Source organism: Amblyomma americanum, chromosome 10 (assembly GCF_052857255.1).
Source record: "Amblyomma americanum isolate KBUSLIRL-KWMA chromosome 10, ASM5285725v1, whole genome shotgun sequence".
Lineage (NCBI taxonomy): Eukaryota > Metazoa > Arthropoda > Arachnida > Ixodida > Ixodidae > Amblyomma > Amblyomma americanum.
The window spans coordinates 19,719,264-19,731,756 of record NC_135506.1 but is presented as its reverse complement, the minus strand read 5'-3'; the positions used below and the strand labels follow the sequence as shown (position 1 = coordinate 19,731,756).

General features: G+C 44.1%; 1 protein-coding gene across 1 annotated transcript; it reads right to left on the bottom strand.

Moving 5' to 3' along the window:
• Positions 1–5,715: 5,715 nt before the first annotated feature.
• LOC144108064 (uncharacterized) lies at positions 5,716–11,334 on the bottom strand. The gene is made up of 4 exons (XM_077641345.1): positions 11,323–11,334; positions 10,102–10,320; positions 9,302–9,586; positions 5,716–6,342 (listed from the first exon to the last, which is right to left on the bottom strand). The coding sequence occupies exons 1-4, from the start codon at positions 11,332–11,334 to the stop codon at positions 5,716–5,718; spliced, it is 1,143 nt and encodes a 380-aa protein (XP_077497471.1).
• Between the last annotated feature and the right edge of the window lie 1,159 nt (positions 11,335–12,493).

Here is a 12,493-nt window from a genome sequence, read left to right as displayed (position 1 = left end):
TCTTATCGTCACGGGCGCTGGACATAAGCAAGCATGCAGGGGAGGATAAGAGCAGAATGATTATGTCTTCGTACAAATCTCCATAAACTTTGTTTTCTATTTATTATACGTTATTCCTCCCCCTCTTGGTGATGAATGCATGCAAACTGACTACGCAGGACAATGTGAACAAACTAGCCCAATCGCTAAAGGTTCTGATATGAGTCTAAACCTAAATGTTTAGAAACAAACCGCCATGATAACCACAATCAATTTTTTTATTTTCATTAGCGAATCTTGCTTACGTTTCTGACGACAAACCAAAGCAGTATCTGTAGTGATGACAAGGGTTTCAGCGGTCTCCTCTACTGAACAATCTTCGTGATATACCGATGCCCAGGGAAACAAAATCCGTTCTCGTGTGCTTAGACAAAAGTGTATCCATCATTTTTTGAACTTTCCTCGTCGTAAGAATGATGCGCAGTACGGTTTCTCTTGAAAATCTTGAAAGCTTGGTTGGAGGTAGAAGTCGACCTCTAGCGGCAACGTACTCGCATTAGTTTTCGTTGTCTTTTGCTACATGCCCAAATGACACAAGACTTATTTTTCACCAAATGATTCCAGCTGCCTCACCCGTGAAATAAAAAAGAGCATTTCACGTATCGGTGTATGGTTTATGATGGTTTGACGACCAAAAGCGACTCAGGCTACAAGGGACGCCATAGTGAAGGGCTCCGGAAATTTCGACCGCGTGGGGTTCATTAACGCGCACTGACACCACACAGTACACGGGCCTGCGACACAGAGGTCTGGTCACGCCTGTGACACAGAGGTGTTGGAGCAATGTCACCGAGGTTAACGAAGCCGCCAGGACCAAGAACTAAGTTGACCGAGCAGGTATATGGAAATGACGAAGGCTGGCCGGAAGTGGAATGCTGGTCGCATGGTTACAGTACCTGTTGCCTGGTTTCACAATGTGACCAATAATTGCTGAAAATACGCCCAAAGACTCTGCACGCGTTCACACAAGCCGTCTTTCAAATGTTAAAAGCCACCGTCAGTGTGTCCGCCTATCAATTATTGAGTACAAAATCTCGCCTTATTTAAGTTTCTATAGGGTTGTTATTCTGTCAAAGAACAAGCGCAGTTATATCATAAAGGAAAAGCAAGCTGTCGCGCAAAATCTTAATGCTCTCGCGTTATAATTCAGAGAAAAATTAAAAGCGAGAATAATGGCGGCTCCATCAAAGAGCAGCGCTAGCTCAATGCAGGCAGACCTTTCACGGCAACAGCCTATTATATTTCCGAGATCTCCACCCAGTGTCTCAACTTTAAAATACAGACATAAAAATATAGGTACGGTCGTTCCGAGGAAAGCTGTTTCACAGTTTAACATCGAGCAAGAGTTCATTAAATATAATAACTAAATGACGTTAACAGATCATTTAAATTTAACAGGACGGAAGTTTCAAATACGAACTTGGACAGATACACCCAAGTTACGCGGACATTTCAATCATATATGTGGTTTGATACCAAACATCAGCGTTACAAGCTTAGGAACGAGAGGGTTCCAAGATAATAAACTAGATGACGGCACCAGTACCAAGAAAATCAATTCTTGACAGCCGTCGAGAAAAGAGGGTTCCACCATATTTGATTAGATGGCGCCACAGGTATTGAGAAACGAACACACTAGAACAGCCGGATGTATGAGGAAACAGGTGTCTGGTATGCTACTAGATGGCGCTACGGGTATCAAATATGTAATGTACTGCTAAATGTCTGCTTCACTTGCTTGAATTTTCAGGAGCAGATTCTTCAGGACGCCTCATGTTCCTATCGCCAGCCTTTTGAGCATTACTGTGAAGAAAAATAGAACAAAGAAAAACAAGATAGACAGAATAAAGCAATTTCGGTTCACTACTATGCTCGGAGGGAAAGGGAAAAAAGTAGTTAGAAAGGCAGATAGGAAGGACGGAAAAATAATAAAAAATTGCGAGGAATACGGCTTGTCTTTCACAACCTGCAGCGGATGGGCGAACTCACCATCACAGACCGTCACGTGGTCATCGTTGAAGTTGCCGGTGCAAATGTGTTTGGATACAACACAGCATTCGATTTTCGCAATGAACCGGAAGTAATTTTTCTGCGCCTCACGTACGCAGAAATTGCGCTGTTATCAGTGGTGTTGCCAGTGCAGAAGCATCACAAGGTGAGTGGTTGACCACAATGAAGACAAATTATTAACGGCTTGCACCCAGGGAAAACTGACCCGACATATTAGGGCTGCCTTCCGTTAAGGAGGCGTGTTGATAAATCATTCCCTAAGTTACTGCAATTAAATTTATACTAATGAGATTTGCTCAACCTATATTTCCGATCTTCGCTTTCCTGATGGCTTTGTCCAACTACATCTGTTAACAAAGGTTGCCCTGGACCAACCTCTTCACTGAGCCAACTTTTTCCTAAGCTTACTTTTCGTGCTGCTAATTTACCCCGCAATTTCCTTTAACATATAGGTATATCAAAGTTTACTTTGCCCGAGCATGTGGAAATATATCAAATCAATCAATCAATCAATCAATCAACCAACCAACCAATCAATCAATCAATCAATCAATCAATCAATCAATCAATCAATCAACCAACCAATCAACCAACCAACCAACCAACCTTTATTTTTCGGTGCCCAGGAGCAACCCAAAGGTCTTGGTGCTGGTACTCCATTCACACGCACAAAATGTAAATTTATTTCACCACAAAGGAAGACACTCAGGGGAGGTAATGCAGCAGGCAAGGCGATAGAAAAAAAAAGACATATATACTAGGCGTGACAGCAAGCATGAAACAAAAAAGTGAAAACAAGAAAACAGCGAGAACAGCGGTAAATGAAAACAGCTAGAACAGGCAACGGACATATAAATAACTAATGAAACAATAAACAAAGAGAATGAGCCCAAGAACGACCGATAATAGCCAAGTACAACATATAGCAAAATACAAACAAGAATAAATCCAATACTAATATGAACGAATAAGAAACCTCTGAAATAGAAGCTAGAAATACAATCATACACAATAAGAAATGTAATTAGTGAACGCGTTACAGACAATCAGGCGTGAGTACACAGTATTAAAGAAATAATATTAATGAAAACAAGTAGACGTGATGAACAATTTAGGAGAAAAAAAAACAATATAATACCGGTGCAAATGCACAAGTGTAGTAAAGACAAAATGCATGAAAGGGGAAGTTATGTATGAGAAAAAAGTGTGCTCAAAATGGAACGTCACGGACATCCAATATAAAGGAAGGGAGATAATATTCCAATATATCAAGGTGAGGACAAAGAGAATTAAACAGCTTTTGCATTCTGTCCAGAATAATAATAATAATAATAATAATAATAATAATAATAATAATAATAATAATAATAATAATAATAATAATAATAATAATAATAATAATAATAATCGGTGTTTGGGGAAAGCAAATGGCGCAGTATCTGTCTCATATATGGTTCAGGTGTCCAACGATATATGAGATATTTTCCGGCTTTTCGCTCGACGTAAATATAGTGGTTAATTTGCATACGCATTGTTCATTTCTGTTGATGCATGAAAATAATTCAATAGCATTCGAGAACGTGATTTCCTCAATTGCTTATAACTTCAGATGTTTGCGTGGAAAAAGGAAACACATGGAGTGCGACTAACCTCTCTGTCTAAACGGTGCAACAGCAGGTACAACTCGTGTATAGTGGAGAGAGAGAGAGAGTAAACTTTATTGCTCTAATAAAGGAGTCTTGCTGCTTGCCCGAAGACTGCCGATGTCTTCCAGGCTGAGCGTGGTTGGCGCCCCTAGTCCAAGGCACCACTGTCCCTGGCCATCCGGCATGCGTGGCTCACTAGGTCTCTTTGGACCTTGAGCTGGCTGCTGGTTAGCCGGTCGTCCCACTGCTCCGTATTTGGGTCTTTATTATTTCGGAAAGCTACATTGTGTATGCATTCCCATGTGATATGATACAGCGTGGGGGTTGCCCCGCACCACGGACATGTATCGCTATACTGCTCCGGATACATCTTATGTAGAACGTGAAGGTTGTAGAAGGTCCCTGTTTGGAGTCTTCTCCAGCATGTCGCCTCGTATTGTGTTAGCTGAGGGTGTGGCTGGGGGTATTTGCGCCTTCTACCTTTAATGAGGTTGAGGATAGCTGCGTACGTGAGCTCCACCATCATCCCCGGGCCGTCCGAGGCATTTGACGCACCGGCTAGCGGAACTGCTATTGAAATGCAACCTATCATCGATACTCCAGTCATTACAAAGAAAAAAATTATGGTGATATTTCTCATGACTGATATGAAAGGTTCTCATTGAGGACAATTTTTCGCTCACTTGTATTGTGTTTACAAAGAGCTTACAATAATTCACTCTTACTTATGCGACTGTTCATGATTAGGTTAAGAGTACCGATTTGATCTTCTTAACGACTGGTAAATGAGCGTTCATTCCATTTTAGGAACGAGGCCATAGCGGGCGTGGGAATTAGTCCCGGCGTCGATGACTTTGCTATTTTATCTTTTTCTACCGACAGCTTGCCAAGCTTTCAAGAGTACTGATACAAAGTGAGAGCCGGGCACCATCTTTCGCATTTCTTGCTTGAACTGAATCTAAAGAAGCCTTGCACAGAAGCTTTATGTTCATGCCATTTGACGGTGTTTTCTGTTTAAATTATTTAGCGATATGCTGTTCAACATTATGAAGAACCCAAGACCAGACTTCGGATGCATTTTAAAGCACCGTTCTTGCGGATCCTGTTTCAAGAGCAGCATTTTGCGGCCTAACCTGATGCCTAGTATGCAGCGAACAATTTGGTAGAGGAATAGTGCAAACAAGGGACGGAACAATTGAAGGCACACACGAAGAGCGCTTTCCAGTGTCTCGTGCCTTTTTTGCGCTATCCTTCCATTAAAATAAACCAATACCAACATGGCCAACTTTTCGCTCTGCTACAGTGCGCACATTCCAAAATATTCAAAAATAAAGCACACCAATATTTATCAAGTCTCAGAGGTAAGCACTCAATTTTGCAGCACAGCGAACAAAAATTAGTACTTTAGTTATTTTTCACACAGCAAAAAAATGATTCACTAGCAAAACCCAACAGCTGCGGCACATAACTTTGGCGTGCCTATGGAAACGGCGACGGTATACACAAACGCTTCGTCACCCTTGGCATACATGGGCGGGAAAGCCGGAGGTGTTTTCTAACTAGGCGCTGCGACGTCACCCGGAGACGTATGTCCAATCAACACATGTTGTGCAGGTGACGCTGTACAACCAAGCGCCCGCTCTTAAGTATTCGTTGTCAGTAATTAAGGAACGTGGCCCCTAATCGAGTTATGTAGAATTTCTGCAGATTTTACTATCAGCTTACCCTTGCAGTAATGTATAAACATGGGGTTTTGAATCGAAATGATGAATTTTGCGATTCTTCGTTCTGGACTTCCGAAAAGATCTGAATTGCGCTAAAGTAAGGTAGCATTGTGAACGTGTAAAAACAAAGGCATCATTTACGGTATTCACTCTTAGAAACGCTACCACATTGGAAGCAACGAAAAGCCTTCAAATCCAAGGTGGCGAAGAATAATCTGCTTTGTTGTACTAAGAGAGATATAGGAGCTGAGATCATGTCGATCTTGACAACTCCCGAAGGAAGCGCTACTAAAGAGTCAATATTGTCGCGTTCGACGGCGACAGGTTTCGTGGCACTCATCCCGGTTGACGAAGGCGTTGGAGCCCAATAAACAACGGTGTCGAAGCAGAAACTCCCACTCCACCCTGTGACACTGGAACGCGGTGCCTTTATCCGTCACCGACGGAGCGGCAAAAAACGGGAGGCGAAGCTGCGAAGGTTCGCACAACTGTGACACCGGCAGCAGGCATCCCCGCTCCCGACGTGTCCGCGAATCGTTGCACTGCGCGCCGCACACGGCCGCAGTGTCAAAGACGGGTGCCGAGGCCAGCGGACACCTTCCACCCGCAAAGGACCATGGGACACACTTGCGGCCGTCGTGGAACCACCAGTCACCGCGAGCGTCTTCAGCAGTGCAGGCTACGAACCGCGGCTTCTGAACGCAACGGTGCTCAGGAGCCCACCGGCCCTTGACGCAGGCCGCCAAGCAGTCCTCGATGGAGGCGAATTGGTTCGGACTGCGGTTGCACACGTGAGCCCTCTGCACTGTCGCAGATAGGCACGATCCTTCGTCCGGGTCATAGAAGAACTGCGCCGCTCCGTTGACATTGCAGAAGGACTTGTGGACGGTTGGGCAGACTGTGTCATCCTTGTCGTTGCTGCTCTGCATGCGGAGAAGTAAGCTTTGATTATCCGCTCTTAGCGTGGCTCTCTACCATGGTAAGTTACTGGGCAGTGGATGGTACTGAGCACATAAGCAGCACTAGTGGAGATGCGCAGTTTTCTCCACAAATGTATAGGCTACGGAGCTCATGGCCCGCGTCGACATCGGATATTTTTGCGAGGTTGTTACTTTTGTCATGTGCTCCCCAAAAGTGAAGCAGCACACATACGGATGGATGAACCTTGAGCCGATCCGTGTGTTTCTTGACTTAGTCTTGTTGACCATCCGGCGGATTATGATTAAGAACATGCCGAACGAACTCGCTCCAAAGGATATATGTTCACGGATATGTTCCGTGTTAAGAATATGCTGTGTGTAAACAGACGAGAACTGTTATTTTTGGCAACCTTTCCATGAGTGACGGAGCGCAAAAGATGTTGAAGGTAATATTACGGTCGGCGCCGGTTACGACCGCATTGGTAAGCCGGTTGCTTTGCTGCAAACTCTACCAGTAAAGACAAGCGTGAGTAAACATTCTTCAGAGATGAAAGTAGAACTATGTTTTTCTACGATAACTGGCAATTCTTTTCAGACTGCCTCTTCCTATCTCTCCGCACTACCGTCAGGATATGAGAGGAATATTGCTGCTGCAGTCTAATGTCCTACCGCAAAAAAACCTTGTTTCTGTCTTCTTCGTCGCTGCATACGCTGCGCCATTAATACTGCGTTAAGTCTAAAGACACTTGTAGTAGGCTGGGGCCATATCGCATTAACACTGTGAACGCAAAATGTGGAAGGTCTTCTCCAAACTTATTTCAACAGCCGATGGTCCATTTATATATAGGATAAAGAACAGGTATTGATAGGTCCTTGCGGAGCGAAAGACATTCTCTACAAAGCCGGTGGTGTGCGGAAAAGTAATGCAATGCCGAAAAACTTTAGTACCCGAACTGAAACACTGGTCTTCCTCGAGACTGAAGTCAATATATATTTTGAGGCTTAGATTACAAAAATACGTTATGATATTTATTCCAGCCTAGCGTGGATTTCATACGTTGCGATCTTTGATACGCATGTTATTGCTTTGAAACTTGCTCGAGGTCGAGTTAAAATCAATGGTTTGAATCAGGCTTGCTAGGCAACATATTCCGCCCTCTGTGGAAGACACACGGGTACACATGGCACTGTCACGGTTTTACGGCGCGCAAGTCTAGAAGCTGAGCTCGAGAAAATTCCTAAAAGTGAAACAATATTATTCCGCAGAACAATGCTAATCGTGCCCTACGTCCTAAGATGACGTTTTGTAGGACCTTTGTGTTACACTTTGGCACATATATGCCAAAACTGCGCTGAGACCGGAAGAAACTAGCCCCATGTCACAATGCAGAGAGTAGGGCCGAAAAAGATAAAATGGAGAATTTAGTTTGAGGCTCTCCTAGGCACTGCGTTACATGTACATTCAAAACTGAAAAAAAATCTACCGAAATTGCTTCGAGACAGCTGGCCTAACGTGGACAGAAGAATTAAGAGAATAGAAGGAATAAACTACCTTCTCCAATGTGACAAAAAAGTTACTGGTAAACGTTACTGACGTCCCAAAATGAGGCTTAAGCTGTTTTTGTGCAATATTTTCTATATTCAGGAGGAGTTTTCAGACTACATTAGGCAAAAAAAAAATTGGTGGGATTCGTTTCAGTTTGTGAATCAACGGGCAAAAACACGTTTTAACTCAACTGCAATGTCACGTGCGATGAAAAATCGCAATTTTCCCCAACTCAATCGCTTATTCCACTGCCCAAAAAGGTCTCTCACTACATTACGGGGCAATTAAACCTAACTCTTTGTTTGCAACACACCTCGCCGTCTATGTTGATGGAGTTTGTATATATGCATGCTGCCTCTGAATTTTGTGATGCGTTTTGTGCTTATGTTTAAAGTTGACGAAGTAAATTCTCTTCATTTTTGAATAAGCATTATGGTTCGAGCGGTTCTTTTTAGTACGCGTCGTTTATAATTAGTCTTACATGTTTAATGCAACCTTCATGCCATAGTTGTTTTTTTGTGATTGTAAGCTCATTTCTAAATGCTTTACTAGGCGCCAGTCAGTTACTAAGATAAAAAAAAATCAATTAACTCTTCCAGGAGGGGACGAGAAACAGTATTTAATAAAACATCGACATGGGTCACTGGAATACTTTTCACCATCCAACTAGACATATTCATTATAATTGTGGCCACAGGTGTTTAGAAAATACTTGGTTTGGTGTAGTAGAACTAAAGCTAATAATGGCTTGCATTACACACAATATTTAAAATATACGGAAAATGAAATCTGCGCGATCCAAATCCGTCTGGACGTTTCCTAATCATTCTCCGCAGAGGGTAGCTGTACGTGACGGAACTAAGGACTCATAATTCTTGAGTGCGGGCATTCGATTTGCGTGTTCAAAACAGGAAATGAAAGCCACGATAAACATAGAGGTACGTTAGTTTTCGAAGGTGGTAATCTGCCTTGACCTTCGATGCTTCATCGAACTAATCGCGCGCGCAACCTGCACGTATTTATTACTGTGTAAATAGTTTTTATGTATATTACCTCCCCCTCTATCCCCTCTGCCTGTCCCCTCACCTCTCTCATTTCATTTCTCCATTATGCCTGCTATCTTTTATTTCCGCTGTCCCAGCTCAGGTGCTTCAGTATCGTCGGCAGATGCCGGCTCTAGCAAAAATCTTATCCTTTCTTTTTATTATTATTTTAATAAACCACTACTACTACTACTACTACTACTACTACTACTACTACTACTACTATTACTACTACTACTACTACTACTACTACTACTACTACTACTACTACTACTACTACTACTACTACTACTACTACTACGCGACCTTCGGGTGTATCCTACCAGTCAGCACCACTCGCATGCGCTTATCTTCGTTTAGTTGCAATACGCACGGGGGAATCAGTGACGTTAGTAGTAGGGACGGGTGGATCCTCCGTGCCTTGCTTGTCCGAAGCCGTTTCGTTCGCTCCTGGTGACCGGTCAGGCGCTGTGGTTTGCTCCGGCAGCCGTGCCGGCGTCGGCTTCTCAGTGGTCATGTTCCCAAGACTGGTCTTGCTGGTAGTGCTGGTCGTATGGCCTCCGCTGCTCTCACTTGTTGGTGAACGCGTTTCCGTTGGCGGTTGGGTGGTGGTAGGCGTCTTGGGTGAACTGGGTGGATCTGTCATCTTCTTGAAGCCCTAGAAATAAATAACTTATTAGCCATACGTTTTTAGGAACAGCCTATCGGTAACTAATGTAGTCGCAGTCGCTCCTGCTATCAGTAGCTTGCTGTATTCAAGTTTTCATGACTGCAGTGCTCGTAATGCCGACAACCAACACCGATCAAATGCTCTCGCCAATACTACAAGTGTAAAAAGATGAATCTTCCTCTTAAATAGTAATATATCTAGAGCGCGACATAAATCAGAGGAGTTAAAAAAATAGGGCTCTCGATCAGCCCAAGTTACCTACAAACCCAGTGGGTGAGTATTCGCCAGTAGGTGAGTATTCGCCTAAAAAACCCAAATAGAACAAAGTTAAGTCTAGTGTGACCTATACGGCGTACTGCAAGCTCACTCTCTAACAAGGGTGACTAAAAATCAATTAACTTCTGTTTGCCGCAAGCCACCATGCAGCACACTATCTCCACGACAACAGCGTTCCGAATAAATGAATACCTGTCCAAGACTTTTGAATAGTACAGCCGTGTTACCTGATGAGGCGCAGGTGCATCCGTAGGTGGCGGGCCCAGAGTCAGGTCGAAGATGCGCGGGTCAGGCTTGCGCAACTTGTTGACTTGGTTGCCGCCAACCGAGAGTGTGTCTTCTGTCATATCTGCCGTGCGGGCGTACATGTGAATGCCGACCACGATCACCGCCGAGGTGAGCAGCATCGCCAGACTGGTGAGCATGCGCACAATAACACGGGGAACCTGCGCATTGCAAAGAAGGGCACAATGTTGTTAAGAAGGGGGGGGGGGGGGGACCGTGGGAGAGCTGCTTAGCCCATTGTGTTCAGGCCTCAGGTTTCAGTGCGTGAACATGAATAGTGGCCATTGCGGGCATTAAGACATAGTGTGTTCGTACGTTTGTCTGAACCCTGCTTTGTGGCAGGCTGCCCAACAGTTTGTAAGAAACCATCCCAGGTGTGTATATATACATATACATATATATATATACATTATACACCAAGTGTCCTAGCTGAATCTAACCAAGCTGAATCTAACCAACCACGGAATGTTCCAGCGGCGTGAAATCAAGTGTGGGTTGTGAGTCGCGTGACATAGCAGTACATTTTTCGTTATTCATAGATAATAATTATGTCTAATTAGCTAACTTTTCAACTATTGACTTAAAATCAGCTGACAGAAACGTTCGTACAAAGTTACCGTTTACGCAAAGTAGTTTTTTACCTGCCTTAAACCATAACTCACACAATAGACAACAAAAAACTTCCACGCGACAACGGTGAAACTTGAACGTCGCAAGATATGTGTTAGAGAACGAAATCCTTATTTCTTCTGAAGAGCGCCCCCCGATGAGCCTTTGTGGGCACATTGGGGCGGAGATGTGAGCCAACAGCTGTTTACGCGATAGCTTCCTTTCAAAGCAAGTAAATAAAGATACGTAAATCGTATCTTCGTGGAAACAACGCTGCTAGCTGTTTTTCGTGATGATCTGCAACTTTTTCATTGACACTTCGTTCCTCAAGTCAATAACTATAAAATCAGCTATCTAGACCCATCTAACTGACTTTAAAGATCGAAAAAACAGAATACGGCTGACTAGGCCATGCGGTTCTGAACAACCCTTAGTTGGTTTCATTGGCGGTTTCACTGGGCTAGAACACTCTTTTTTTTTAAGCTTGGTGTCATTTAGCTGCGACACCTGGCGTATATACCAGGGACTTAATGGGACTAATCAATGAAACTTACCAGTGAGGCCATGGGACGCCAAAATATTGTGACGTCATTCATACGTCTGATGACGTCATGCCTACAACCAATCAGAGTACAGCAACAAAAGTACACATCGTCTAGTGATAGCATCGGAGATCGAAGAGTGGCGATCGGATGTTAACGGAGAGGGAAAGTAGGTGTTGAAAGGCTGAGCCACCACCATAGCGGCAAACGCTAATGCTTTCGTATTTCTACAATGCAGTCTCTGCAGTCTTTGGCGCTCGGCTGCTGACCCCAAAGGCGTGGGTTCGATCCCGACCGCAGCGGTCGAATTTCGATGGAGGCAAAATTCTAGAGGCCCGTTTACTGTTCGATGTCAGTGCACGTTAAAGAAGCCCAGGTGGTCGAAATTTCCGGAGCCCTTCACTACGGCGTCTCATAGCCCGAGTCGCTTTGGGACGTTAAACCCATATAAACCTAAACCAAACCATCTCGCCATTCTTCCACAGAGAGACAGGCTGGCGCCAACTAACAACTGCAACTCAGTAACTACCGACTATAAGGTCAGTTGGCAGCTGACGCCAATCTTGTCTCTTCACATTCTCATTTGTGCAAGAGCTAACAGCACGACCAGTCTAAAGCCGCTGCAGAAGAAATCAGGAAAATTGAGTGTATAGATGGTTTATGGTGGTTTAACGTCCCAAAGCATCCAATGCTATGAGGAACGCCGTAGTGAAGGGCTCTGGAAATTTCGACCACCTGGGGTTCTTTAACGTGCACTGGGATGTATTACGCACAACTGTCTCTATGGCTTTGTAGGCACTTCGCTCACTCTACGGAAGTTGAAACCCATTAGATTCTTTCAATTAACACGAAGGGACGCGAAAATGGTTCATATCCTTTTAGTACGTTTTGTTTTAAGCGCAGGATAAAAAAAGACGATAAACGTCGCCCAAGCTCTACAGTGCGCATGCATGCCGAAACTTGCGCCTCTGAAGCAGTCTTGGTATCACTTCATCGAGCCGTGTCAGGAGCAAAAAGCAAAAACAAAAAAAAAATCTGGCCGCAAGAAACGTGACGACGCGCCGTCTGCCCATGGAAGCAGCGCCGCAGTTCTATCGCTGATAAGTGCGTCAGCGCCGACCGCCATTGAAAAGGCTTGCAGTCGACAGTAGTGCACATGCGCAAGTGGCTGATTCGAGGTTAA

Coding starts and splice junctions, on each gene's coding strand:
- LOC144108064 (XM_077641345.1), bottom strand. Junction 9,587..10,101: donor ATGCACCTGCGCCTCATCAG/GTAACACGGCTG, acceptor ATTTATTTCTAG/GGCTTCAAGAAGATGACAGA. Junction 6,343..9,301: donor CTAACGTCACTGATTCCCCC/GTGCGTATTGCA, acceptor CTCCGCATGCAG/AGCAGCAACGACAAGGATGA.